Source organism: Colletotrichum navitas (assembly GCF_030913465.1).
Source record: "Colletotrichum navitas strain CBS 125086 chromosome Unknown LY79scaffold_12, whole genome shotgun sequence".
NCBI classification, from domain to species: domain Eukaryota; kingdom Fungi; phylum Ascomycota; class Sordariomycetes; order Glomerellales; family Glomerellaceae; genus Colletotrichum; species Colletotrichum navitas.
The window spans coordinates 214286-240899 of record NW_026850558.1 but is presented as its reverse complement, the minus strand read 5'-3'; the positions used below and the strand labels follow the sequence as shown (position 1 = coordinate 240899).

The following is a 26614-nucleotide window of genomic DNA, read 5'->3' as shown; positions in this document are numbered from 1 at the left end:
TGGACGATCAAGACCTTGATTACCCTGCGGCTCTGCGGATCTGGTCGGACCTCGACGACCATCCGCACCATCATCCCTGCAATCCAAGCGAAGCATCCCCTCATTCTTACGAAGAGTCACTATTATAGAAGGGCCAGATGAGGCCGTCTCTAGCTCTGCTGCTGTTCGCAGGACTGCTGTGTCACCGGACCGCGGCGTTGAGTGTACCGAAGAACCGCGATCGGGACTTGTCACATTTACTCTCCGGCAAACTCGACGTCCTCGACAGGGTGCCCGGCCTGGTGAACAAGGTCCTCAGCACAACGATCCTTGTGGTGCGGGCGCTGAGAGAGACAATCGACGACAATGGAGAGACCCGGAACGACTTGGATACAGCGCTCGGGTTCAACAGCACCACAGGCTTGCCCATAGGAAATTCGACGTCATCAGTGTCATGTCCAAATATTGCCGTCATCTATGCTAGGGGGACGAATGAGCCAGGCATGTCTCGGGTCGTAAGGGGTTGATTTGCTAATTAGAACGACTAACAACCATCAGGCAACGTGGGCTTTCTCACCGGCCCGCCCTTTTTCGACGCCCTCAAGACGTACGTGAACGGCACCGGCACTTTGTCCATCCAAGGCGTCAACCAGTACCCCGCGGAGCCCGCGGGCTTCTTCGCGGGTGGTTCCATGACGGGCGCCACCGCAGCCGCGCAGGTGGCCTCCCGCACGCTGACAATGTGCCCCAACACGCGCCTCACCATGTCGGGCTACTCACAGGGCTCGCAGGTGACCCGCCTGGCCATTGCTCAGCTGACGCCCGATCAGCAGGCCCGCATCTCGAGCGTCGTGCTCTTCGGCGACCCCCTCGGCGGCGCGGCGGTCTCCGGTGTCGACGAAACGCGGCTGCTCGTTGTCTGCCACGCCGGCGACAACATCTGCGAGGGCGGCAACCTCGTCTTGTCGCCCCACCTCGACTACAGCAGCGACGCGCCGACGGCGGCGCTGTTCGTCATGCAAAGGAGCAACCTTGGCCTCGCGAGTCGGGACGCGGAGAACGAGGGGATGAGCGGGACTGTGGTGGGCAAGGTGCAGGGTATCATGCTTTCTCCCAAGCACGGAATAGCGAGCGATTAGACAGGCGGGCTCTTCTTACGAGAGATATGTTAATTATGTCTTTTCACGTGTTTTCTTTTCTTTTGCATCGTACAATAAAAAGAGGTATCACGATTGACTTATCGGGAGGCGAACTAATAAGGAGAAACAATATTGTTACACACGCTTCGTGTCGAATGGGGAAAGACCTGGAACCATTCTAGAATACAGTCACTTGACAATACAGACCTCCTTCACTGGCGGGTGGAAACCCCACCATATAACGAATTGCCCATATCTAAATATTGTACAAATAGACCCCGTTCATACACTTTGGCCATCTCACTTTGCATTCACTTTCCGGCGCCAGGAACGAAGCCAGCTTACAAGCCAAGGTCCCAGCGTCTTCCTCATGTGTAGACGAGTCTTGCTGCTTCTCCTGCGCCAACGAAGCCAGCTCATAAGCTGATTTCTTCTCTCGCTTCCCCCACACATTAACCCCCTTCGTTGATTGAGCAAGTAAGTTCTTGCTGTCGCCGCCCCGATGACTCCTCCCTGTCACCGGTGAAACACCCGCTTGTCGATCGGACTGGTTGACATCTTCCCGTCGTCCGCTTTGCGCGAGCCTCTCCCAGGCGTTGTAGTCAAGGCCTATTTCCGACCGAAAACATCCTTCTCGATACCATTAGCCGTGTATGGTAGGCTTTTAAGAGCGTCCACGACTACGGGGCACTCTTCCTGGACAATCCGAGCCTTCTCCGCAGCAGCAGACGACCACGCCATCATCCCTTTAAGATCGCTGTACTCCTTGGCAAGGATGATGAGGGTGTATGACGTCGGTCGCAACCATTGCGGCGCACTGCCTTTGCGCCGGTTGTCCAGGGGAAGGTTCCCCTTAAGGCCCTTTCTGATTCGGTTAATCCTCCATCCTGTCCAGTTTGGCATGAGATACCGCTCGCACAGCCTGCAGGCATCCAACCACAAGCCCATCTGGGCAAGAGCCTGACAGGCATAGTTCATGCTGTGGCCGTCGAGAAGAAAGCCCGCATTCAGAAGTCGGTCAAGGGCTGTCTTTAGGCTCTTGGGGTCGCGCAGCTCCAACAACACTTCTTGCAGCGTCTCAAACGGTTTAGACAGGATGTAGCGATATCGTGGCAATACAGCACTCGGACTCTGGCTCGGGGATAATGCTGGCTGGGCGAGTTCCAAGGCTTTTTGCCAGATGAGCTCCCAATTGTCCTTGGCGGCGTTGTACTTCTTGTCATGGACGTTCTCCCGCATGAGTGAGTGCAGCATGTCGATTGTCAGATTCTTGGGTCCTAACATGACGCCCTCTTGGCCCAGGCTCGCTTGCATCTCTCGAAGCTCTCTGACCATATCAAAACGGCGATATCGAGTGAAGAGGGCCGTGGCCCTGATAAGAAATTGACGCAGGCGGAACAGCGAGTCCGCACCTTTTGCTGCATGCTGGATGTCGTTACCAGAGGCCGCGTCCATCTGCACTGCCTTTACATCATCGGCCAATCCCCGGATGTACTCCATCAAGTCCTTTGCCGAATCAACTTCCCTTGACATTTGACGGTTGCTGAACAGTTCATCTTTAAGCAAGGCACGGGCCTGAGCAAGACGGAAACCAACCGAGGGCTGAAGTCCAGCATGAATTCGCATCATCTTGTCAAGCTTGTTCGCCCATCTCAACTGGCGCAAGCGCAGACCACCCTCAAGGACAGTGGTGAAGTGCTCCTGGGTCAGAGTGGACGGTTGTTTCCGAACAAGTGAGCGCAGCACTTTGTACGCGGGGTGAACCTGCTTGCAATCCACCAAGGCCTTCAACAACAGTTGGTGGGTTTCGGACGTCATCTGTATATTGTGTTGCTCCATGAGAGCAACGATCCCACACACCTCGTCAAACTCCCGCCGATCCGAATATCGACGCAGCAAGGCGTTCCAGAGCTTGGCTTGATCACCAGAGACGTTTTTTTCCTTGGCCTTTACGCAAGTTGCCAAGGCTTCTTGGAACCGATTGTTTAGACAGTAGGCTTTGACCACGGCCTTGAGGATTTCGACATCCATCTCGACGTTGTTGTCCCGAGCTTTTTGGAGAAGGTTGAGAGTGAATTCCAGGTCGCCCTTATGCGCTGCCAGTGACATGATGGTCGCGAAGGTCACTGCATTGGGCCGAATCTGATGGCAGAGCTCCTCGAAGACCGATATGGCGGGGTCATATGTTGGACTCTGCAGACAGCTCTTGAGGAGCAGATTCCAGTGATGCACGGTCACCGGTTTTCGGTGCTTGTATCTCAGTTCGTCAAAAACGCGCCGAGCGCTGTAGTAATCCCCCACGGATGCGTATGCATTCATCATATGGGCGAAGATGTCAGCTACTTTGGACCCGTGCCTCTGATGATAGATGTCTACTAGGCGCTCGATAGACTTGGTGTCGCCGCGTGACGCGTAAAACGTGAGATACTTCTTGAAGGCATATCGATCCAACCCGCTGGAGCCAGCTCGGTGGAAATCTTCATAAACCTGCTCGAGGCCTAGCACGTCGTCAGGGATAAATATATCCAACATGCAATGCATGATTCCATAAGGAATTGCCTTGTTTGCCAGTTTTCGGTAGACACGGTATATATCTGGCAACTGATCTCGCTGACCCCGTTTCCAGGCTGCGCGGAAGTAGGTGACATACATGTCGGCCGAGTCGACGATCTGGAGAAGTGGCAGGGCCTCCTCTGGTTCGCAGGGTTGCCGAAGCGCAGCTTCGGCTGCTTGCCTGAGAAGTACATTGAGCATTTGCGCCACCTCTTCTCGCATCTTGGACGCCCTTATGAATCGCGCAAAGTCAAGGACAAGCTTTCCCATACCAGGGACGGAGAAGAAGCGCAGGCGCTTGACAAAGCGGTCGCAATACGCATTGCTTGCGCGGTAAGACACCCAAATGTCTTTGACCATGTCCCAGTCAGCATCCCTGAACGCGTATTGCAGCATCTGGTTCAGCCCGCCGGCCATGCCCTTTGCGCTCAGCCCCTTATGATATAACGAAAGTGCTTCAATTCGACGCCCAAGGCGCAGGTGTGCCGTTACAGCAGACGTTAGAATACTTGGCGTCCATTCGGTAGTATCTATCTCTGAGAACAAGAGCGACACCCTGCGAGCGTCGATGAGGCTTCCGGATCGATGAAGGTATACGATGACTTCGGGGCGGAGCTCCGGCTGCAAGCTCGGCTCTAGTTGCGAGTAGAGCTGCCATATTGAGCCGAAATATTCCGTACTCTTATCGGCCATCAATTCCCTCATTAATTCTGGTCGCGATCCTGCCCCAGCATACGAGGGGCCACTGTGGGTGTCGTGTACACTCCTAATCGCTTCTTCTTCTTCTTCTTCTTCTTCTTCTTCTTCTTCCGCTTGTTCGGCAATTTCATGGCCAAGTTCCTGGTGATCTTCTATCACAGATGCACTTGTGGCCTGGCCTTGTCGTATCGATTGGGAATTGTGATTCTGCAACGGGCTCGCAACAGTGGACGAGGTGAAAGGTCTGGACCGACGAGGAAGTCGGTGAATAGAAGCTTGGTGGTGGTCGTGCAGGCCGGGGGCAAGCTTACGCAAGAAGGTGACCGTCCCACTGGGATAGAGGAAGCCGAGTAGAAAGGTGGATGCCGCGAGCGTTTCGGGTGACGGTGTTGGCGTGTTGGGGGCGGGAAAGCTGACACTGTTGGGCTGTATAGCCGCAGTGGAGCTGGATATGTCGATAGCAGCGGCGCCATGCTGCCAGAAGCCAGTGTGAAGTTTGCGCTGGCTTCTCAATGATCGTGAGGCGGATGGAAGAGCATGAAGACTGGTGCATGATTCCAGCGTTGCCGCCGTTCTCTCAAGCATTGGTATTGAGACTGTCACCAACGCGATATCTGTCGACTATGTATGGCGGGCATCAAAAAGAGTCGGGAAAATGCTACTTTGGAAGTCGTCGGCACTGATCTTTGATGTTGTCGTGTCAAGTAGTTTGGAAAAGTTTTGGGGTGGAGTCCCGGCGGACAAAATCGAAGACGTCGATGATTTAAGGTGTTTGTCCGAGCTAAGCCGGCCACCTTACCGAGGTTATCACGCGACGAGAGCGGCAACTGGTGTTGGAACTTTCCCACTAAATCACTGCCAGATAAATGATTGGTGAAGTCTGCAAGCAACTAGGAGAGTGGCCGCCGGGAAACATGAAATTTTGAATCTATCTCAATAGTATCAGTCCATATCCAGCCGTCGTGTACTTTTTTCTGAGAGCTTCGGCCAATCATGGAGAGTAATGGAACATCCTTGACCCGAAACCCGGCCTGCAGGGACAGCCTACCTAGACGTGGCTTCGGTGTGAGGAAGGCCCGGGGGGGGGGTGCCATTAGTACTCTATCCCACCACACCTCTAAATTTTGATCCCACATTACAGTCACTGTTCGTTGCGCGCAGGTAGAAAGGACACTGAGAACCTCAAGTGTAAGCCCCACCATCTCTCCCCGCGCAGCTGCAGAGGTCAGTCGCGACGTCTACTCCCACCGAGACCTCCTGGCGACAACCGAATCGACCGAGTTCGACGCCGCTATAAGAAGGATGGACATCACCAAGTTTGTTGTCTCCGGCCGGGATGCGGCGCTACTGTACGGAGACTACGCAACATACCAGAACCAGTTGGCCAAAAAGTTGCTCAATAGCCGCAAGAAGCTAGGCATCGCCACGAGAAACCGCGGCAAATTCAGCAAGAAGGGCGATGTCACTGCCACGCAGATTGCAGAGAATCATGAGTATGTTGCACCATTTGGAGGCCTGTTGGCTGTGTTACTAATATCGTAAGGTACATCCACCTGTTGCTGCTAACGAGCGAGCGCGCCTGGGCCAACGCTATGGCAATTAAGTCGTCTCACGCCTCGGATGCTAAGGGCGTGACCGGGAAGACTAGGTCACACATCGTGTCCCGACTCGAGAAAGCAGCGAAAACTGCCGAGCAACTCGTCGAACTCCTCTCGCAGTCGGATGCTGGCGCCACGCAGAATGACAAGCTGGAGTCCCGTGCTTACGCAGCCCAGATCCGCGGTGCTGCCCAGTTCGAGAAACAACATTGGGAGCCATCTCTGAATAGCTATGCTGTTTCACGCATCATCTACAACGCCATGGCTACCTCGACAAAGGGCGACATCTTCAAGGACCTTCTTTCCGATACCATTGACCCCTCGATCCGATATGCCGCCTACCAGCTCAAGACGCCGCGTACGATGCCCATTCCTGCGATTGCGAGTCGAGCGTTTCCCCAATCCGATATTGTACTAGTGCAGCAGATCAATGAGATTGACCCCAACTTGCTGAAGCAAGCGCAGACAGAGGTCGCCAAGGAGGGCGAGGGTGCCGAGAACGCTCCTAGGACGCTCACGTGGCGCTCGCGCGAGGTCCAGATCGAAGATGCTGCAATTTCTTTGGCGTGGGGAAGAGTGGAAGAGGTCAAGGCAAAACTGTCTGAACAATGGCCCTCTCTTTCCAATGCTGAGCCCAAGGACATTGCCGCCGCGTATGACGACATTCTCGAGGCGACACAGGATGCCGCCGACGCCACTAAGGAAGCCATTGACGAGTTGCGAGGTGAGGGTGTTTCTCAGGGTGATTCCCGTATGCAGAGTTTGCAGATCACCCGAACTGCCGTTAACTACGAGATGATCAGCTGGCGCATCGGCCGAAACCGTGTGCTGACGGGTCGAGACGACGGCCTGGCCGAGAACTACAGCTCATTGCGCATGAAGTCGAAGGATGGGACCGCAAAGAAATCTAAGGAGGAGACCCCTGGCCGCAAAGCAGCCAAACTGAAGGAGCTCGTTGCCCTCTATGAAGGAACCTTGCAGAGTCTTGAGGCTGCGCGAGAGTTGCCCGGTGTAGCAAATGACGAGGATCTTGCCGAGCAGCTTGAGTCGACCGCACAGTATTTCCAGGCACTGAAGTGAGTTTTACGCCCCTGGGTGGTATTGTACTGCGCTAACAGACATAGATCTCTCTCCATCGCTCGCTCCCACGCCATCATTGGCAACACCGTCAATGCCCTGGCTCTCACCAAGCACGCCGCCAGCGAAGCACAAGAGGCCGCCTCGACGCTCGCCGGTGGAGCCCAACCCAACATCAACTCTCCCCGTAACATCGAGGTGTCCGGCAACGACGCCAAGGCCCTGACAAACTTCCTCCAGGGCGAGCTTCAGCGTTACCGTGCACTCGTACACCTCTCCAACCTGCTCAGGAACGCGGAGTCAAGCGAAGACGACACCAAGAACGTCCCACTGATTGAGCGGCTGCGGGAGTATCCTTCGGGAGGCACAGACCTCGCGAACCTCGTCAGCATTCCACCCAAGCTGTCTACCATCCCTGTGAAGCCGATATTCCTCGATGTCGCCTGGAACTATATCGACTACCCCGGTAAGGAGCCGCAAGAAGTCGCGCCACCTAACCAAGACGAACATGCCTCCGAGAGTGGGACCAAGCCGCAATCGCAAAAGAGAGGATGGTTTGGTTTCGGTAGATAGATCAATACAAGATAGCCCCTGGCTACCTCATTCCCTTCTTCACATGAGCCAACGCATTTTCGTGGTAGTATCCTGCCCCAGATTCACTTGAGGTACATCATCATGGATTATGTCATGAAGTAATTCGAAAATATACCAACAGAAAAAAAAAAAGTTTGTTTTGAGAGGGGATGTAGAATTATCACATCTAGCTACTCCAGGTTCGGTTTGGTTTGGTTTTGTACATATGCAACCCCGTCTTATCCCCTTGATCCATGCCATCCATCGACCATATCATGAATACCGAAAAGGTATCTCGTTTGAATGTTTTGATGCTCCAACGCCGGTTCCGCCGACCGCAGGTATTAACAAACATTTGTAAAAGGGGTAACAAGGAAGAGAGAGCGCGGCCGAATACGACCGAAATACGTGTACAGTTGGAATACAAACATGTGGGAAGCAAATCTATGCCCGCCCAAACTAATCAAACATGCTGACAAGCCATCACTGGCTTGAGGGGGTGGTGAATAAGTCGATCAAGGAAACTGTACCAAAGCATTTAAGGCTTCTTGTCGCCGTCCTTGTTCTCGGAGGCGTTGGCATCCTGAGCAGGCTGCTCGCCGGACTCGGCACGGGCCTTGTGCATCTTGTCAAAGAGGTTCAAGCTGGCAACCTGGAGTTCGTCGGTCTTCTCCTTGATCTCGGCAGCGGTGGCATTGCCCTCGCCGGCCAAGCTCTTAGAAACAAACTCGCGGAGGGACGCAATCTTCTCACGGATGCCATCAGCCTCAGTCTTGTCGAGCTTGTCAGCATATTCGTTAAGAGCACGCTCAGTGTCGTTCAGGACACTGTCGGCACGGTTGGCGGCCTCAATGGCACCCTTGCGCTCCTTGTCGGCCTCAGCGTACTTCTCAGAGTCCTCAACCATCTGCTGGATCTCAGAGTCAGAGAGACCAGAGCCGGAAGCAATGGTGATGGACTGATCCTTGTTGGTGGACTTGTCCTTGGCGTGGACGTGGACGATAGAGTCGGCGTCAATGTCGAAAGTAACCTCAATTTGGGGAACACCGCGGTGAGCAGGGGGGATGCCAACCAGCTGGAAGTTGCCAAGAAGCTTGTTGTCACGGACGAGCTCACGCTCACCCTGGTAAACCTTGATCTCGACAGCAGTCTGGAAGTCGGCAGCAGTAGAGAAGGTCTGGGACTTCTTTGTGGGGATGGTAGTGTTACGGTTGATAAGACGCGTAAAGACACCACCGAGGGTCTCGATACCCAGGGAGAGGGGGGTGACATCGAGGAGAAGAAGGTCCTTGACCTCACCGGAGAGAACGGCACCCTGGATGGCGGCACCAATGGCAACAGCCTCGTCGGGGTTGACAGACTTGGCGGGGTCACGGCCAAAGATGCTCTTGACAGACTCGGCAACCTTAGGCATGCGAGTCATACCACCGACGAGAATGACCTCCTGGATGTCCTTAGCCTGGAGGTTGGCGTCCTTCAGGGCCTTGCGGACGGGGTCAATGGTACGGGTAATGAGGGGGTCCATCATCTTCTCGAGCTGAGCGCGAGTAAGCTTCTGGTTAATGTGTTTGGGGCCGGAGGAGTCGGCGGTGATGAAAGGCAAGTTAATGTCGGTGGAGAGGGAAGAAGAAAGCTCGATCTTGGCCTTCTCGGCAGCCTCACGGATACGCTGAATGGCCATACGGTCACCAGACAGGTCGATGCCGGAGTCCTTCTTGAACTGCTGGACAAGGTGGCGTACGAGGTGGATATCGAAGTCCTCACCACCAAGATGGGTGTCACCGTTGGTGGACTTAACCTCGAAGACACCGTTCTGGATCTCGAGAACCGAGATATCGAAGGTACCGCCACCAAGATCGTAAACGGCGACGACACGGTCCTCCTCCTTCTCCAGACCGTAGGCCAAAGCAGCCGCAGTGGGTTCGTTGACAACACGCAGAACGTTCAGGCCGGCAATCTGGCCGGCATCCTTGGTAGCCTGACGCTGAGAGTCGTTGAAGTAGGCAGGAACGGTGACGACAGCGTTCTTGACGGGCTTCGAGAGGTAGGCCTCGGCGGTCTCCTTCATCTTGTTGAGGACGAAACCACCGATCTGCGAGGGAGAGTACTTCTGGTCGCGAGCAGAAACCCAGGCGTCACCGTTGGAGTGCTGAACAATCTTGTAAGGCACCTCCTTGATATCTCTCTGGACCTCGGGGTCGGTGAATTTGCGACCGATCAGACGCTTAGTAGCAAAGAGTGTGTTCTCGGGGTTGACGACAGCCTGGCGCTTGGCGGCAACACCGACGAGACGCTCGCCATCCTGGGCAAACGCGACCACGGAGGGCGTCGTTCGTGCACCTGATGGGCGAAATTAGCCTGGATGATGCGGTACGGGATGGCGCCTGAATCTATTACTCACCCTCAGAGTTTTCAATAATCTTGGGGATCTTGCCCTCCATCACGGCGACAGCAGAGTTGGTCGTACCGAGATCGATACCAATCACGGAGCCGGTGACCTTTCCATCAGTCGCCGTTGACTCGTAGCGAGCAAACTTGGAGGCGAAAGGCTGGCGGGCGAACCCTGCAGAGCGGGCGGCGGAGCTGGCAGCTCTGGGGAGCTGTTGCGCATTAGTATACAAACTCTGACGCGAGTCGCAACAGCTATGCTGAAGAAGACTTACAGCTCTGGAAAAGCGTGCAGACATCATCTTGCCTGGCTATGTGTGGGTATAACAAAAGGGGATGGAGGAAGACAAAAGGGATTGCACGCGGGAAGGAATGGAAAAGAGGTTATTATAGAGTACAGGGTGGATGGATTGGGGGGAGGGAGAAGGTGGATGGAGGATGCGAGGAAATGATGATGGCAAGGAGAGTTCGAATTTTTTTTTGACCCGAAAATGATGCATGGCCCCAGTCATAGAAGCTGACCGAAGACCGCAGGCTCGGACGTCGGCGCTGGTTATTCCGACAAGTTGCCATCCACCAACTGAAATTCCTAGGGGAGGGCAAGGTTCCTGCGGGTGGAGGCACGTCATGCAGCGACGAATGAATGGCAGGAAAAAGCTGGAGGTGACGGGATCGTCCGGCCATCGCAGGTAATGGACGTGGCGCTAACGGGCGTGATAGCGACCAGGGTCGGAGCTAGGACAGCTCGGCAGTAAAATTTTCAAGACCCCGGTGCTCTTTGCCGTGGCGGCGCGCAAGTCCCGACGGGTTGATGCTTTGCTCCATTTCCCCCATAGCCAGAACATGAGGATGCAGACGCTTGTCCTTGTGTCCATCCACCATTGAATGAATATCCATGACACGGGGGAGGCGATTGAATTGAGCGTGGTTTTGGGTCCCATTGGCCTTTACGATAGCCGCTCCTATGCTTGCTTAAGACAGCGCGGCCTCTTGTTCCACTCCAGACAGTCGTAAGTTATGCGTAAAATCGAACGTAGATTGTATAACAGTCGCAGCAGAACTAGGTACCTACAGATGCAGTACGGAGTAATAGTACCAAGCAAACAGGCATCGCGGAACACGGGCCCGATCCCATAGGCCTCGATTGTAGCGCTTCCGGTGCCGACAGTGGGTCCCACCGGTCCGGTGGGCTTCACAACCGGGTAAGAAGACCTCTTTGCCACCGCCTAGAGCACCTCAGTTTTGCAGTGACACCGTATGCCATTCCAGACAAACTCCTTGGCTCATCAATGCCTTGACGCTTTTCCATAACGGCAGCCACGGGTGTTGAAGTCTCAGCACCAGGTAATTGTTCTGCTACGCCAATGAATGCATAAGAAGGAAGGCACTGCTGCCACTTCTACGTAGCTAGGCATGCTTATGGGTCACTCTGCCGACCTGTCAACGACAGCACCGACGTCTGGTTTCACAAGCAAACATAAACGTAAACTTGTCGTTGGCTGCCTGATACTCTGACTTGAAGCATGTCTTACCAACTTCAAGGCCCGTCTCCACCAACGCACATAGCGAACCTTATAGGGTTAGTACCGATTAGTTGCTGTTCGTGTCATCTCAGAACATACATACCCTTATAGGACGGTACAAGACCCAACAACGAAGATAGCTACCCAGTACTTCTTCTTCGCCCAACTCATCAATAGGGCTATTCTTAAAAACGCACTTCGTCCAACACTAGCCCTCTGCTTCCGTCTGTTGCTGGCTTTTTTCCCCCAAGGGTCTCTAGGTAGTACCATGCACTCACCCCTCTGAAGGGACCTTCTGAGAAGCAAACTGGATCTGCGGGTATCAGTCTAGAAGCTAGGAGGTCGTAACGATTCCAGTCGCAAATTGCTGGGGTTTCGGGCCACATGACATCGTAAGAAAGATGATATATACGAGGCATCCTCCAAGCACAGGAATTCAGCCAAGGCCTCTTCATACGGGCCAGCACAGGTTAGAAGTCATGGTCCGAGCTTGAAACATAACAGCACTGCTGCTGCTGCTGCAGTGCTGTGGATTTCTAGGACATTACTGTTTGGATTGTGCATGAATTCCGACTGGCAGCAGCAGTCTATTTCATTGTAGCCCGGCATGCCTTCAATGATAACTCCAGGACTAGATCGGCCTAGTCTGACGTCGCCGTCATCAGACACTGTGTTGCGTCGACAGGCCACCAGGAGGTGGGTCCATAAGCGGACAAGGTTCAATGACATTGGATGTGGATTGGGGGATCTTGAAATTATGGTTGATGGAGACGACACCTAGACCCGTTATTTGAGGCTACCTATCTGGAGATGGGTAGTTCCGCGAAGGCTTCAGGGGGGAAGGGGGGGAGGGGACCGTATCTTCATATAATACCTGGACTCTCAGTACCTAAGCAACAGGAGCCTCGGTTTAGACCCCAAACTACGGACACCTAGGTACCTGAATTCCAAGCAGCCCAAACTCCTGACGCACCAGCCTGCGCAGCAGCTTCAGCAGAGGAAGAGTACGTACATCCTGCAGAGGTACCTCACCTCGGAAACTACAAGACGATTACCTAGGAAGGATATCAGCGCCGACCAACCGGGACCAAGGGGAAACCAGAACAGGCCCCTCCCGCCATACACGGACGTCATGCGGAAAGTTGCCTCACGTCTTGCGCAACTCACGTAGCCCTCCAGACATTCAACATCCAAATTATCCCGGCTTCGTCAGTCGCCGATTCCTAACTGTTTCCTGTCGCCGTACTAATCGACAACCCGATTGCATCGAGTGCACGACCGGCGCACCTCGACCTCGCGTGCTTCAGCAGCTACATGCTTGCTTCCCGACACAAACTTTGGCCGCTCCACAAGCTATCATGGCTGTGAAAGATGGCGTCTCGTATGTACTGACCAGAACTGGCATCACGTTTTCCAATACTAACGCTTCGGCTTTGCAGCTACTACCCGACGAACAACCTGATTTCGAAGAAGCCGCGGAAACACTACCGCATTCCCGTTCGATCTCAGTGTGTCCTCCCATCGCCAAGTCGTCAAACGCGCTTGCAGGCGTAACATGCTAATCAGAGCCTCTCTTCAGGCACTGGCAACTGCGATCCCTTATCAGCGCAGAGAAACAAAACTTTGTCTACTTTCCCGGAGGCACCGGCAGCAACCACGTCCAACGGCTCAACACAGCGACCAAGGTATGCGAGACCGTCAGGTTTCTCTCCTTTTCGCCACGGTGCCTGGTGGCTGAGAACGGCTGGGTGTGTTGCGGAGGAGAGACGGGCGAGTTCACGGCGATTCAGACGGACAGCGCTAGCGATGATGACAACAACCTTGATCTCCAACTCAATCTCGAACCCGACGCTAGATTGCCTCTCGGACTCGACTCCGACTCTGCTCGGCCAGAAGACAACATCTTTTCTCTCCTCAGCCAGGCGCGGCGGACGAATATGAGCAGCAGAACGAACAAAAGCGTTGTTGCTAGGAGCCAGAAGCTGGCGCGCGACCGCGTCAACTGCATAACGATGTGGTTTCCGCCAGCCGCCGGCCCGATGCACCACGGTGCCTATACCGAACCTGCTGCCGTCCTGGCCAACAACGACAAGACGGTAGTTCTGGTCGGATTGCACGACTTTGAAAGTCAAGAGAAGGTTGAGCCGCTGGATATTGTAACGTACCCGGACTATGTCAATCGCGCCATCATTTCGCCCGACGGCCGTCTTCTGATTGCAATCCTCGACGACCCCTTTTTGTACATTCATCACAGAGTTGAGGCAGCCATTGATGAGAACGGCCCATTCAGAAGCGACGACAAGATTGAGTACCGCTGGGAGCTGTGCGGCAAAATCCTCCTCAACAGTCAGCGGAGAGACGACGGGTCCGACAGCAGAGGGAGTTTTGCGGCATGTTTTTCCAATACTGGGGCATACTTGGCTGTGGGAACGCAGTACGGCACGATTTCTGTATTCGATGTCGAGGGCCTCACTGACCCTGATGTTGCCGATCCCTTGCTGACCTCTTTCACATCGTCACGTCCGATGGCTGGATCTGGGGCTGTCCGCGACATGGCTTTCTGCCCTGGTCCTTACGATCTCTTGGCCTGGACAGAAGACCGCGGACATGTTGGCATTGCCGATCTAAGGAGTGGGTTCGTGCAGCGTCAAGTCCTGGATATCAGTGCTACCGACGACTACGATCACATCCCCATCCTCGACCGTGCCACGATCGACCCTCGTCTGCTTGAGGGCCGTGGTGAACCAAGTGATACTTTATCCTCCATTTTACCAGATGCTGGCGAGATACGTCGGCGGCGCGGTGACGGCCCAAGCGGCCGCCACCATCTAGCCCTTACGCCCGATGAGACGCGGGTGCTCGAGGCTTTGCAGGAGGAGCGCAGGAGGCGTGAAATGAGAGATCGAATCTCGGCAAGAGTGGCAGAACCAGGGTCACAGCAATCACCAATGCAATTCTTTGGAGCGATGCCCCCTCTGGGAGGGAGAGGGGCCCGGATTGACCCTGAAATACTGGCACGGGCACGAAACGGGAGTGCCGCGCGTCGAGAACAAACGGCCTCGATGCGGACAACCCGCGAGCGTGCGGCTGTCGAGCCCGGAGAGCCCAGTGACGATGCCAACCAGAACGTATCCAGGGCTATTGGTGACCTCCTTGGCAACATCCGCGACTCGAGAGAACGAGCGCAAGAACGCATACGAACTACTCAGCGGCTTATTTTGCAGTCCAACACCGATCGAGAGCGCATGCTGGACTTGGCGAATCCTCATCTACCCAGGCGTTCGGCGAGCATACGGCCAAGCGACACTTCGGCGGCGGCCGCGGCACAGCGCGGCACAGGCGGGGTCCGCAGCCTGACGTCTTCCGGGAGCGGCTGGGCAGACCTTGAGGCTCTCTACAGCCTTTCCTTCGAGAGCAACATCCAGGATTTGCGGCAAGCCGTCAGAGACCGCGACAGAGACCGGGACCGCACGTCAATACTTCCGCTACTCAACTCCGTTGCGATTCGCGAGCTGGAGGAGCGCAATAGCCGTCGGCGTGTCGTGCTTGAGCATGGCGTTCACGAGGCTCCCCCCGAGCCCGATAACACCGCCGGAATCTCGTGGAGCGAGAATGGCAGGATACTGTGAGTGACTTGAATGGCGCAATAGGTAGTGTTTACTGACAACCAACGCAAGGTACGTGGGGGCTGAAAACGGTATTTACGAGTTCCATGTTGATGTACAGGCCCGCAAGTTCCACCCCAGCTTGACGTTGCGGTAGACATGTGCGATGGCTTGAATTTATCTGCAGGCGTTGGCGGGCCCATGATGGACTGTGTCAGTGACTCTACAGCCGAATATGAATTAATTGTTAGGACGGCGTCGTGGAGCTTGGCTTGGTTTGGTTTTGGGGGAGGCATGGCTATCCCCCTCCCTTCTTTTTTTCTCTTTTCTTACGCCACATGCATTCATCGACAATGAAAGGAGACGAAAAAGAAGAAAAACCCCGAAGGATGAAAAAAAGGGTCCTAAAGGTTGTATGAGAGAAAGCCCGGCCTTCTTTGCTTTATTTTTCATTTGGATGAATGGTCCTTTTCCACGTAACCTCTACCACATGTATGTATATTAATACATTCCATCAGAGCATACACGTCCTGGAGGTTGGCCGGCGACGTTGAGCCGGAAAACAGAATGCTCAAGCACGTTAACCGTATAGTATCTTGTCGACCCGTTCCGCGATTGCCAGACAGCTCGTGAGGCCGGGGCTCTCGATGCCCAGCAGGTTGACCCATCCCTCGTAGCCGTCCTCCTTCCTGATGACGAAGTCGTGGAACCCCGTGCCTTGCGCCACAGCCCCGAGCTTCCCCAGCTTCGGACGGATGCCCGCATAATCCGGCTCCAGGCAGCTCTCGTCGAGGCCCGGCAGGTACTTCTTGATGGCCTCGATGGCCGCCGGCATCCGCGCGCCGTTGACAGCCAGGTCGTCGGCCGAATCGACCCATTCGACGTCCGGGCCGAAGCGCACCCGCCCCGCGAGATCCAGTGTCAGATGGGTGCCCAGCCCGCCGGCGCCGGGTTCCGGCGCCGGGTAGATGAGCCGGCCGACTTTGGGCGCCGAGCTGGCGTACGAGAAATAGTTACCCTTGGCGTAATACATGGCGCGCCGCTCCGCGGCGGGCACGATCATGTTGTGCACGTCGACGGCTCCCAGCCCCGCGGCATTAACCAGCACCTCGGCAGTCACGGCACTTTCCTCTCCCGTCGCGGGGTCACGCACGCGCACCTCCCACCCGGCGCTGCCCCTCTCCCCCAGCGGCGTCACCCCCGTCACGGCGGAGCTCAGCGCCACGACGCCCCCCGCGTCCTCGAAGAGTCCCATCAGCCCGATCATCAGGCCGTGCGAGTCCACGATGCCCGTCGTCGGGCTCTCGAGCACGCCCGTCTCGGCCTTGATGTCCGGCTCCAGCCGCCGTGCCTCCTCGTCCGCGACCCAGCGCACGGGCACGTGGATCTCGTTGTTGCAAAAGTCATGCACGCGCTCGAGGGCCTCGCGCTGGGCGTCCGTCTGGGCAACGATCCACTTGCCCGTGTTGGCATGTGCGACGCCGCGCTCGCGGCAGAAGGCGTAGAGCAGCTCCTTGCCGCGGATGCAGAGCGATGTCTTGAGGGTCCCCGCCCCGTAGTAGATGCCCGCGTGAATGACCTCGCTGTTGCGCGAAGAAGTCTCTGTGCCGACGGCACCATGGCGCTCGAGGAGTACCGTCGATGTCCCTGGGCGCTTGGCGAGGGCGCGCGCCGTTGCGAGTCCTACCGCGCCACCTCCTACGACCTATTTGGGGGTTAGCACAAGGGCGGAAAGAAGGGTTTCATCATGGCGGAAAAGTCACGCCGAGGCGCGCGGACTATCAACTCACAACGTGGGTGAAGTCGGCTCGTGTGGAGGCCGTGGTCGAGAACCCTCGCCATGCTCGCTGGAGCCCATTGATCGATCTGAGAGACGACGGACTTAACAACATGATGACGGCTAATCGAAGCGGCCTGGCGCTGGTCCAAGGCAAGGATCCGAGAAGAGATAGATGTTTGTACACGTTCCCACTCGCCGATGACGCAACGGGGCCAGATGCAAGGGTCCCGATATCGCATCTGCTGCTAGTCATGTACCCGAATATTGGTGGATAGCACTGCCGAATGGAAGTAGCCCACTATTGTTGACAGCTGCTTCGCTGTTGTATCACATAGACCGCGATATCTCCAGCACTACAACCGATAACTTCCGACCCTGATGATTGTCGAGGAGCCCGTTGACAGAAGAAGTAAAACCAGTATTGCCCAGCCAAACGATGCCAATGGTCGTCAATTAAAGTCATGAAAAAATGTGATCTCATCGATTAAAACAGTAGGTATATAAGTAGGTATTTATGTGCATCCAACCCTCATCTTTTGGCTATTAGTCTACGCCGCCGTCGTCGCTCTTGACGGTCGGCTTGGGTGATGTCTTGCGGGCCAATCCTCCCCTGCCTACAATCTTCTCCGTCCAGTTCCAGGTGCCGAGTGGCGTTGTCGACCGGTTGCCATCCTTGTCCTTGAACTCAGCATCCCTGGGGCTCACGGCGCTGGCTGTCGTGGTCGTTGTCTCACTATCGTCGCTGTCCGCCCAATCTCGGTCACTCCACGTCACAGAATCAACCCGTTCTGGCGGTGGCCGAGGCGATCTGGTGATTCGAGGCGGGCTGGCGGATGAGCTGCGCGAGGACGAGCGTCGTTTGGGCGGCGCCCGCATGTCCGGCACCATGTCTTCGGCCTCCCGTTGAGAAGTTGGAGACAGCAGACCAGCGGGCGGCCTATCAATCGCGCCGTCTTTGGATGCCAGACCGCTATCCCTAACCTCGTCGCCGTACTTATTCGGTGTCTGGCTAATGTCGAGTGCCAGCTCTCCGGAAGACTCGTCTTCGTCGCGAGTCCTCGCGGTCGCCGAATCGCTGAAGTGAGCATCCACCAGATGTTTTACAACAGGCCAGCCGTAAGCATTGGCGAACATCCGGCGCACGATAATATTGTTGTGCGCGTCGGGCTCCAGCTTGACGAGGACTTTTCGCCAAGCCAGGCCACGGTGGTAAGCTCGAGCGATTTTCTCTTCAACCCGCATCTGCGAACCATCCACTTCCTCATAGGGCTCTCTATTTGAATTCATATTAGGGGTGTCGTCATAGTCCCGCGTCGAGTCCACGGTGCCTTCATGCGAGAAACGTTGGGACGGATGGGGTGACGAGTCGGTGCTAGTCCTCGATCCGCCAGAACCTGTCGACGCAGCCCTCCTGAATGTGCTTCTGCGAGACGCCAGCGAGCCCGTGGGTTTCTTCTTCAACGGCGGCGGCGGGATATCTGATGGATGGTAGACGCGGTCGTGAAAAATGGCCCTGGGGCGCTTGGAGGGGTCGATGATGTACTCTGTGGTAGGGATCTTGGGGTTGATCAGATCGTGCGCAGACTCGAAAAAGCTCGTTCTCGGCGGCGCAATGTGGTGATCTCGCTCGAGCTCGTGGCCTGCAGTGACCCTGGACCCCGACGTCTGCGAGATGTCGTCAAAGTTGATCGTCTGACTCCGCTTGTAGATTTTGTGCTGCTTGTTGGACATGCTGGGCGTCTTGGTTTGTGTTTTTGGCTGGGCTTGTTCGTTACCCTTGAAAAGGGACAAAAATCCAGCAAACGGTCCATTACTGGCACCGCCCTTTGCGTCCTCGGGTCCTGCTTCGTTGTACGGCGTGGGGACCGAACGAAGACTAGCTTGGTCATCTTCCATCATTGCGTTCCGCGGCGGCTGTGGTACTTCAACAGCGTTGGTCGGGAATGTCGGCGTAATATTGCCAGACTGGTCATCCGAAGGCTGCTCCATGTCTGGCGGGAGGGCGCTGGATCTCCGTGGTGTAGGCGCCAAGCTTCCGCCGGTCAGTTCTGCCCAGCCAGCACCAACAAGTGTCTCGACCAGCCCAGCGTCTCGTCTTGCCTTTTCCACGCGGCCCAGACCCTGCCAATCGAGGAACAGGAGACAGCTGGTCCTCAATGGGACGATGCCGTCGTTGACCACGTTGGAGTAGACGGTGCGGTTGCGGAACTTCTTGAGCGCCGTATGGGCCGGGCCAGTTGGCAGAATCCGCAGCAGAGGTTTCGACTCAGGTTGGACTTCACCCATGACCCTTTTGTGTGCGCTTTCGCCAAGATTGCTGACGATGGCGCCCCAGCCGCTCCTCGCAATTGTAGGCGCCCGCCAGGTAAGACCAAGATCCTGGCCTGTTCTGCCGACCAAGCCAAAGTCCAGGGCAAACTTGACGTATAAGGGATTTTCGTTGCTTAGGCCGAGAAATGGTGTGGCAAGGGCGACAAAGTTGATTGGTTTGATTAGGGTAAAGAATTCTGGCGAATGCTTCTGGATATATGCAACTGCGTATGTCTGTATCAGGCCGCCCAAAGAGTGGCCGATGAAACTGATGCTGGTAATCTTAAACGGGCGCTTTTCGCTGGCTTCTTCTTTGTGTATCGTGCTGTGTTTGTGAGCTGCCTTGCTGTCTGATTCAGATTTGTTGAAGACTGCAGCAACTGCAGTCTCTGCCGGGCTCTTCTTTGACGGCAGGAAAGGCTGATCGGGGTACGACATGGAGAGGATATACCTGGCCAGCCTCTTACCCAGGTACTTGATACCTCTTTCTGTCCTTGTTGCATTGCCCGAGAAGCCGCGCACAATAACCTCTTCGTTGTCCCCATCATCTTCTAAAGGGCTGTCATCTTGGGCTATGTCATCACATTTGTCTTTGGCATCCTTTGTGGCGTTCCTGTCTTCCTTTGCTTGTTGCTCTCTGACTTGTTTCTCAGCGCGCTCCTTGGCACGCCTGGCCTTGGCATCAATCTTGGCCTGCGCGACTGTCTGATCAATGCTCTCCTTTAAATACAACATGTCGGCCCCCAAGTTGCTGTGCAGACCATGGGTGAGGACAACCAAGTGCACTTTCTTTTGCTTCACCTCTGGCTTCTCCTGTGGCGCTTCCTGGGTGACGCTCTCGACAGGTTGGTCCTTCTTGTTACGACTCTTGAGCCGGTCAATGTTGAGGTCGTCCCAGCCCGGAAGCCTCGGGGTATTCCACAGGGTGGCCGTGTCCTCTACCTTGAGCCGAATCGCCTTAGAGAACACGCCCTTTAGCTGCGCTGGGTGGTGGCCATCCTTGGCACCGATGCTCTGCTGGTGGTCGGCAACCCTGCCGGGTTGCGGTACCTGGGCCTGGCCGCCGATGACAGGCAGTGAGGAGCTTAGGTTCAGCGACTTTGCGTCTCTAGCGAGCGTCACCTCATACCCAACCGCGGCCGAAGTTGAAAAGATGACCTGCGACGACACCTCGACAATCCACGAGGCGCTCTCGGCCTCCTGATCGGCTGGAGCCACGCCGCCGAAGTGGCCGCCGCCTCCGGTTCCCGCACTCTGACGTATGTGTTCTGGCACTAGCAGCTCGCACTCCCACGAGCCGCCGGCCTTGAGCATTGGCTCGAACTCGGGGACGCCATAGCGGCGGGGGTTCGCGAACTTGACGTTGGGGTTGAAATTGGACGGATAGGCAGCGGCGCCTAGCGTATAGGGGCCGTGGACAAAGGCGGCGCGCAGGGCGATGGCGGAGGAATTGCGGACGCGCAGGTAGAGGCGTTCAGGCGAGGGCAGGATTCGGTCCTGGGAGGGCGTGTAGGTGACGGTGTAACGGATGACCTCCCCAATCTTGACGCTCCCGACCTGGTAGACGAGAAGCATCGTGATGTTGAGCACGCTGCACCGGGGAGAAGTGAGGCTGGCAGGTAAGATATATGGGTGTGCTATTGTCGTCGGCCCGTTGGTGACGTCGTCATGTCCATGCGGCCGCTTCTCGAAGGGCCCAGCGGGGAGTTGCGGCGAGAGGAAGCGTAGTTCGCGGGGTTGGAGCTGATGTTGGTTTAATAATGACGGTGTCTATCGAACGGCGATTTCGATGTCGCATTCGGAGGTAAGATGCGTGGAAAATCGGTAGGGTATGTGAGGTGTAGCCGGGGGTTGAAGGGTACTCAAGAGGTGAGGAGGTTGTAGTAATGATAGCAATAGTAGTGGTAGTGATAGATGGGAGAGGAGGAAGAACGGAGAAAGCACTGGGGCCTAGGTATCCGACAGCACAGCTGGTTGAGGTGTGTAAATAGCAGTAGGTTTCCAGTCGAAGTACACCTGGTCACAGCAACAAAGGCAGTTACACTATGTGCGTACGTACATGCAGTGGGCAGAAGCAGATGCAGACGTAGAATCAGAAAGCCGATCCGGCAAAAACACGAATACTAGCGAAGGAGACCACGAGGGACCCGAGAGACCGGGGGGGTGTGGCTGCTAAAGAGCGTACAGATGCACAGACAACGTCATTGGACGAAGTACCGGTATCCGGCAGTCCTGGAGCATTCAAGCACTGGACCATCAGTCAATGACCAGAATGCTAAATGGCCTATGGCCACGCCCCGCCCATTTTGATTTCCCTCGTTCCCCACTTCCTATTCGATCCGAAGCCGCATTCGCTCTGCTAAGCTCAAAGTACTAGATACCTCCCTACCCTTTTGCTTTGCCGACGCTACGTCAACTTGCGTCGATCATGTATATGTGTGTGTGTGTGTGTGTGTGTGTGTGTGTTTGTAAGGTATTGTACGAATATATGGATTTGTTGAGCCTCGAGCTGGAACTCCTCGTCTCGCCAACAAGTCAAGTAGTTTAGTTTGACCCCCATCTCCCCGAGTATTTATCCGTATTCCTGTGGGAAAACAACGAAGAATGGAACATAATCCGGGACACCCTCCTCTTCCCGATCGCAGAGTCCCCACCTCGGAGCCCCTGGCGTGATGTTCAATCCAGACCATCTTGGACCCAAACCCAAGATATCGTTTCAATCCGAGAGGGAGGAAGGGAAAACCCCCATACCGGACGGAACGAAACTCTCACTCTGTTTCTCACTCAGCTCCCATTATCCAACCAAGGGCAGCAGAAAGTGAGAATGCCATATCCAAAGCCCAGACTTGGCTCGGAAAGGGTGGGGGGGAGGTCCAAGAGCGCATCAACCCCGCTAGTTAGATTAGCATTCTCCGGCCTTTCAATCCATCGCCACAGCAAGCCAAACCGTCAGAAGTCCTCGACCAGAGCTGTTGCAGGCACCGCCAGGCTTGGCAGGGGACCAGACGTTTCTCAATCCATGGACAATCATTGAGATGCTCATTGGTGAGAGGGGTCCACCCCTGAGAGCAACAATGCGGCGCGATGCTTAAGCTTCGTGTACACTACATAAACCTACATACAACCGGTGCGATGAGACTTTGGACGCGGTGATAGTTTGCCTCGAGTTCGTGCGCCCATGTGTGTGTGGTGTGTGTAAGGGCCACGCATCGCTCATCTCGCCTGTTGCCTGTAGGGAATAAAGTGCAGTGCGGCAATGCATGCAACAATGTAACCGGCACTACCCTGAGATGCGAAGACGGCCCATCAATGCGAACGATACGCACGCCATGAACCGCACCACGCCACAATGCCCTCCCTACAACCGAGATAGCGAGCGGAGACGTTCATTGCGAGTCAGCGAGCCTCGTTCTTTTGCCTGCTTGCTACATGGTGATTCACTGATCACTTTCGGCCTCTCCTCGACTCAAGGTAGGTACTCCGTATGTATCCGGAAATCATTCAACCACAACCTTGTCGACCCCGCCAGATCCGTAGGCCTTGACGCCCAAAGCCTACCAAACTCTCGCCCACTTTCAAGAACAACAACACAAAAACAACAAAAACAAAAACAAAAACAAATTGATTAACGACAAAACTTCTCTTCTCTTTCTCTCCTCCCACCATCATACTCAAAATGGATTCGGTCAAGGGAATTGCTAGGCCCAGGCGTAGGCGTTCGCATCGAGACGGGGCGGGCCCAATAACGCGGCGCCCTCCAACATGGGCTCCCCCCGCGTCCTTGGTTGGTCCACGACATTGGATGACGAGGCATATGTAACTCGGTCCGCAGCACCCAGTGCCAACTAACCGCGGCCGAAGCTTCGCATGAGGAACAGCAAGCTGGCAGGCGAGGCAAGGTAAGTCAAAAGAACCCAAATGAACCTCATGCACTCGTGACTATACTGCCTACTCTCCGAGAACCTTATACCATACCCGCCCCGAGGATATATCACGCGCCTAATATTACAAGCATGACCCCATTGAATAGCAAATAGCCCTCCCAAACGTGCAACATGGACAAACCGGCAATGTCAGTTAATTCGTCAAATCGTGCTGTGTCCTGGGTCCTGTTCTGTCGTCAAGCGCTTGCCTCGTTAGTCTGTCGTATCACGCCATGGCTGCCCGCTCTCCCTCCGGCATGCCTGGTTGCACATGGTTCCGCCATTCATGCACACGATTCATGCCGCGACCCATCCCCGTGAGCCCGGCGAGCGTCGACGATTTGGGCTCCTCTCGCATTCGTCTCCGGCTCCGTGGCGCATGCACTGCCGCCTCCCTCTCGTAATCGTGTACCATCCGCCCCGGCACCACGCGCTCGGATGGCCGCGTGGTCCTGTTGTACATTTCCTCCTCTATCGTGTGCCTCCTAAGCAACGGAAGTGGCGGACGGGGGCCCATTACCATCGGTGCCGACATCGGAAGAGGTCCCATTGGAGGAGCAGTCATCGGTCCGAGGGGGGGTACCGGCGGCGGTGCCATCATCCCCGGCCGGGGGGCACTCGGGCTCGAACGGAATTCCGAGAAGCGCTCGGCGAGGCGCTGCCCCAATGCGTCTGGAGGCATGCCTCTCGCTCTGTTAACCCCCGACATGTAGTCCGTCGGCGCCGGACGTTCGAAAGCCGCTGGTGGCGTTGGTGCCGGCGGCACAGGTGCCGCCACAAAAGTGTCCAGTTCTCTGCGATAGTCGTCGTTCATGAAATGGCCCGCCGTATTGCCGACATCGACAAGGTCCCCATATCCGCCGTCGTAAACATCGTCAATCTCGTAACTCTGTAGCGTCCGCGCAAGGTCTTCGTCCCGGTTTTCTTGGAATCTCCGCATCAGTCTGCTGTCGTACTCTTGCGATCGCGACCGGGGTGCGCTGGGCGCAACACTTGGCCGCATACTCCTTGAGCTCTGGGCCAGGTCCAGTGGCTCCATGTGTTGAATGGCAGCCGGCACCTGCACATCGTAGAGCTGGTCTGCGTCTTCTGTCTCGTGGTTGAACCAGGGACAGTCGCAACTCTTCCACTTCGTACCGCATACCATGCAAAACTGTGCTCCGCATCGACTGTTCCGATCAGCAAGTTCCAAAACAGCAAAGGAGCAAGAATAGTGTTTACCATGTCATGTGATTGCAGCCTTCCTTGAGCTCAACCATGTGGTGGCACTTGTAGCATCGCTTCCAGCCCTCATCCTTGGCCTGGTCTAAAAATCTTGTCGTCTCCTCGTCGTTGGGACATTCTCTCGATGGGTGCCACCGGCCGTTACACGAGCAACACACCTTGGTCCGGCATTGTCCACACTTACCGTACTTGCGACCTCCTTCTTTGCGGATGTAATGTGGCTTGATCCAGGCGCCACATTTTTTAGAAGGACAGTAAATTCGATTCCGTGCCGAGTACTCTTGGAACTTCCGATTCCACTTTTTCTTGAAGTCGGCTGAGAACAGGTGGTCGACGTGCTTCAAGGCGATGTTCTCGGAGCAGCACTTGGGAGGCATTTCCTGCGGGTCAGTGATGGAGATTTTGAAGTGCCTCTTCAGACACACGCTGCACATCCGATGCCCGCACTTGAGTTTTGCAATCTTGCTCGACGAAAATTCTTCCATGCACACAACGCACTCAACTCTGGTAGAGAAGCGTCAGCGTCCGCGAGACATTCAAGTTTTGGTCGGTTTACCTGGCCGTCTTATCGGACGAATGGGAGACGGAGCTCCCCGTCAGCAGGTTGCCCAGGAAGCTGGAAGAGCGCCTGTTGGACGAGGTTGTGCTCCGCGTGCGCGACGTAACGTGCGATGCCCCTGAGACCGTGTTGGAGCGGCGGATCGTGCGCGTCTTTGGGTACACAGTCTGGGACGGGTGTCTTATCGAGATCCTAGTTGGGGTCAACTCGGAATCGCCCCTAGTCTGGTAAACCTCGCGAGCCAGCCTCTTGGAGGAGCTGGGCGGCTGGTGATGGTGGCTTGATCTCCGGGCCGGGCTGCGGGAACGATGACTGGAGTAGTGCCGCTCCGAAGCCGGTCGCGAGATGTGAGAACGGTGCCGAGAAAGCGAGCGGCTGCGCTCATCCGTGGACTGTCGCGGGGTGGCCTCGGTGGAGCCGTCGTCCTCTTCCATGTAGATGATCTTCTTTATCTTCATGCGGCGTTTCGGTGTCTTGTCGTCCTCGGCCGGCCGCCGCCGCTCGACGACCGTTTGGCGTAAGGGTTTCGAGTATTTCTCTCTCTCTTGCCTGTTTCTGTCTCGACGGCGCTCATGCTTCTCTTCTTGCGTCGAGACGCTGCTCTCAGATTCGTCGTCCGAATCCGTCTCGGAGGTAGACTGCGAATACCGCGACGACTGCCTCGACTCGCGGATACGAGGTGTCCTCGAGTGGTGGCTCGACCTCGGACTGGGACCACGCCTGGAAGCCTCTCTTTCTCTCTCTCTCCCGCTCAAGGGCGGTTCTTCGTCGTAAGAATCGTAGCCATCGTCGACCGGCACCCTTCCCCTCCTGTATGGAGGGGCGTTGGGGGTCGCGGGCATGGTGGCTGAGAGGGTGGCAGACACGGCCCTGATGGTGTTTACGGAGCGGCTTCGTCCCATGGACGAAGTCGTCTCGTGGTGCCCTTGTATAAGATCCCTGGGCCTCCGGTACGGCGTGGGATCGAAGGCGGTCTCTCTGGTGGGTTGCCAATCATAGTGTGGGATGGGCGGGGGACTGGGAGGGTGCCGCGGCCGGCTCGTTCTCCTGTACAAGTCTGCGCCATCTCGATAGGCCATTGGGCTGCGGTCAGCCTCATGCGGGAGGTACGAGAGAAGTTTGAGATGGGTTCGAGGGCGGGAGCCGTTGAATCGAGGATCGAGAAAGGGGTGCACCCGGACAGCTGGTTGCTCGTGAGTGGGTGGCTTCAATGCATGCTGCGGAGCTATGATTGGGCTTGGATGACGGGTTGCATATCGGGCATGCACATGCAGGCGTGCAGAGATGATTTTGTGCGCCCTGCAAAAGCAGACGACGGCGAGGGTTTGCCTTGCTCTGCGGTGAGGTATCAATCGGGCAGCAGCGCAAGTTGTTTGGTCGGACGGAGCCAGGAGGTGTACGAGGATGGCTCGTTGGATGATGATTTCGCAGGATCAGGTTGTGGGAGGCCGGGAGGGGCTGGACATGCTGATCGGTGAAATGGTGAATGGAAGGCTGGAGCAAGGTCCCATGAAAGCAATGCCCGTTTCAAGCAAGGGAGAGTAAGGAGGAGGAGCAGAAAAGACAGACACGCAGACAGGCAGACATTCGTGCAACCTGAAAATCCATGGCAAGTCAAGCCAGCACGGCGGGAGCTGCCCACTGCCACCTGTCTGTATCTTACCTACTTGTAGGTAGGAGTACC

General features: G+C 55.8%; 7 protein-coding genes across 7 annotated transcripts; 3 read left to right on the top strand and 4 right to left on the bottom strand.

Moving 5' to 3' along the window:
- Positions 1–137: 137 nt before the first annotated feature.
- Positions 138–1118, top strand: LY79DRAFT_509795 (cutinase; the record flags this gene model as incomplete). The annotated part of the gene is made up of 2 exons (XM_060554091.1): positions 138–501; positions 538–1118. 2 exons carry the CDS (start codon positions 138–140, stop codon positions 1116–1118), a joined length of 945 nt encoding a protein of 314 aa, XP_060417203.1.
- A 609-nt stretch (positions 1119–1727) lies between these two features.
- LY79DRAFT_577356 (pentatricopeptide repeat domain-containing protein) lies at positions 1728–4955 on the bottom strand (the record flags this gene model as incomplete). Its single annotated transcript, XM_060559875.1, has 1 exon — positions 1728–4955. One exon carries the CDS (start codon positions 4953–4955, stop codon positions 1728–1730), a length of 3228 nt encoding a protein of 1075 aa, XP_060417202.1.
- Positions 4956–5446: 491 nt separating this feature from the next.
- Positions 5447–7758, top strand: LY79DRAFT_647755 (signal recognition particle protein). The gene is made up of 3 exons (XM_060562495.1): positions 5447–5863; positions 5914–7044; positions 7093–7758. The coding sequence occupies exons 1-3, from the start codon at positions 5673–5675 to the stop codon at positions 7616–7618; spliced, it is 1848 nt and encodes a 615-aa protein (XP_060417201.1). The 5' UTR covers positions 5447–5672; the 3' UTR covers positions 7619–7758.
- Positions 7759–8017: 259 nt separating this feature from the next.
- On the bottom strand, positions 8018–10489 carry LY79DRAFT_61078 (hsp70-like protein). Its single transcript, XM_060561942.1, has 3 exons — positions 10282–10489; positions 10020–10218; positions 8018–9958 (listed from the first exon to the last, which is right to left on the bottom strand). Exons 1-3 carry the CDS (start codon positions 10306–10308, stop codon positions 8157–8159), a joined length of 2028 nt encoding a protein of 675 aa, XP_060417200.1. The 5' UTR covers positions 10309–10489; the 3' UTR covers positions 8018–8156.
- Positions 10490–12676: 2187 nt separating this feature from the next.
- LY79DRAFT_61051 (uncharacterized protein) lies at positions 12677–15295 on the top strand. Its single transcript, XM_060561938.1, has 4 exons — positions 12677–12910; positions 12969–13037; positions 13109–15206; positions 15265–15295. The coding sequence occupies exons 1-3, from the start codon at positions 12888–12890 to the stop codon at positions 15156–15158; spliced, it is 2142 nt and encodes a 713-aa protein (XP_060417199.1). The 5' UTR covers positions 12677–12887; the 3' UTR covers positions 15159–15206; positions 15265–15295.
- A 419-nt stretch (positions 15296–15714) lies between these two features.
- Positions 15715–17026, bottom strand: LY79DRAFT_577351 (FAD dependent oxidoreductase; the record flags this gene model as incomplete). The annotated part of the gene is made up of 2 exons (XM_060559874.1): positions 15715–16839; positions 16925–17026. The coding sequence occupies 2 exons, from the start codon at positions 17024–17026 to the stop codon at positions 15715–15717; spliced, it is 1227 nt and encodes a 408-aa protein (XP_060417198.1).
- Positions 17027–17310: 284 nt separating this feature from the next.
- On the bottom strand, positions 17311–25721 carry LY79DRAFT_601594 (uncharacterized protein). Its single transcript, XM_060561846.1, has 7 exons — positions 25105–25721; positions 24928–25017; positions 24369–24875; positions 23378–24316; positions 22590–22649; positions 22207–22286; positions 17311–20861 (listed from the first exon to the last, which is right to left on the bottom strand). Exons 1-7 carry the CDS (start codon positions 25386–25388, stop codon positions 17458–17460), a joined length of 5364 nt encoding a protein of 1787 aa, XP_060417197.1. The 5' UTR covers positions 25389–25721; the 3' UTR covers positions 17311–17457.
- Between the last annotated feature and the right edge of the window lie 893 nt (positions 25722–26614).

Excerpts from the sequence above, each read along its gene's own strand:
- LY79DRAFT_647755 (XM_060562495.1), top strand. The coding sequence starts at position 5,673 with ATGGACATCACCAAGTTTGTTGTCTCCGGCCGGGATGCGGCGCTACTG. Across the intron at positions 5,864-5,913 it reads CAGATTGCAGAGAATCATGA|GTACATCCACCTGTTGCTGC; the intron begins GTATGTTGCACC and ends TAATATCGTAAG. Across the intron at positions 7,045-7,092 it reads CAGTATTTCCAGGCACTGAA|ATCTCTCTCCATCGCTCGCT; the intron begins GTGAGTTTTACG and ends TAACAGACATAG.
- LY79DRAFT_61078 (XM_060561942.1), bottom strand. The coding sequence starts at position 10,308 with ATGATGTCTGCACGCTTTTCCAGAGCT. Across the intron at positions 10,219-10,281 it reads CTGCACGCTTTTCCAGAGCT|CTCCCCAGAGCTGCCAGCTC; the intron begins GTAAGTCTTCTT and ends AATGCGCAACAG. Across the intron at positions 9,959-10,019 it reads GATTATTGAAAACTCTGAGG|GTGCACGAACGACGCCCTCC; the intron begins GTGAGTAATAGA and ends TTCGCCCATCAG.
- LY79DRAFT_61051 (XM_060561938.1), top strand. The coding sequence starts at position 12,888 with ATGGCTGTGAAAGATGGCGTCTC. Across the intron at positions 12,911-12,968 it reads GCTGTGAAAGATGGCGTCTC|CTACTACCCGACGAACAACC; the intron begins GTATGTACTGAC and ends TCGGCTTTGCAG. Across the intron at positions 13,038-13,108 it reads CGCATTCCCGTTCGATCTCA|GCACTGGCAACTGCGATCCC; the intron begins GTGTGTCCTCCC and ends GCCTCTCTTCAG.
- LY79DRAFT_601594 (XM_060561846.1), bottom strand. The coding sequence starts at position 25,388 with ATGAAGATAAAGAAGATCATCTACATGGAAGAGGACGACGGCTCCACC. Across the intron at positions 25,018-25,104 it reads AGGATCTCGATAAGACACCC|CACAACCTCGTCCAACAGGC; the intron begins GTCCCAGACTGT and ends GCGCACGCGGAG. Across the intron at positions 24,876-24,927 it reads TCGTCCGATAAGACGGCCAG|AGTTGAGTGCGTTGTGTGCA; the intron begins GTAAACCGACCA and ends CTTCTCTACCAG.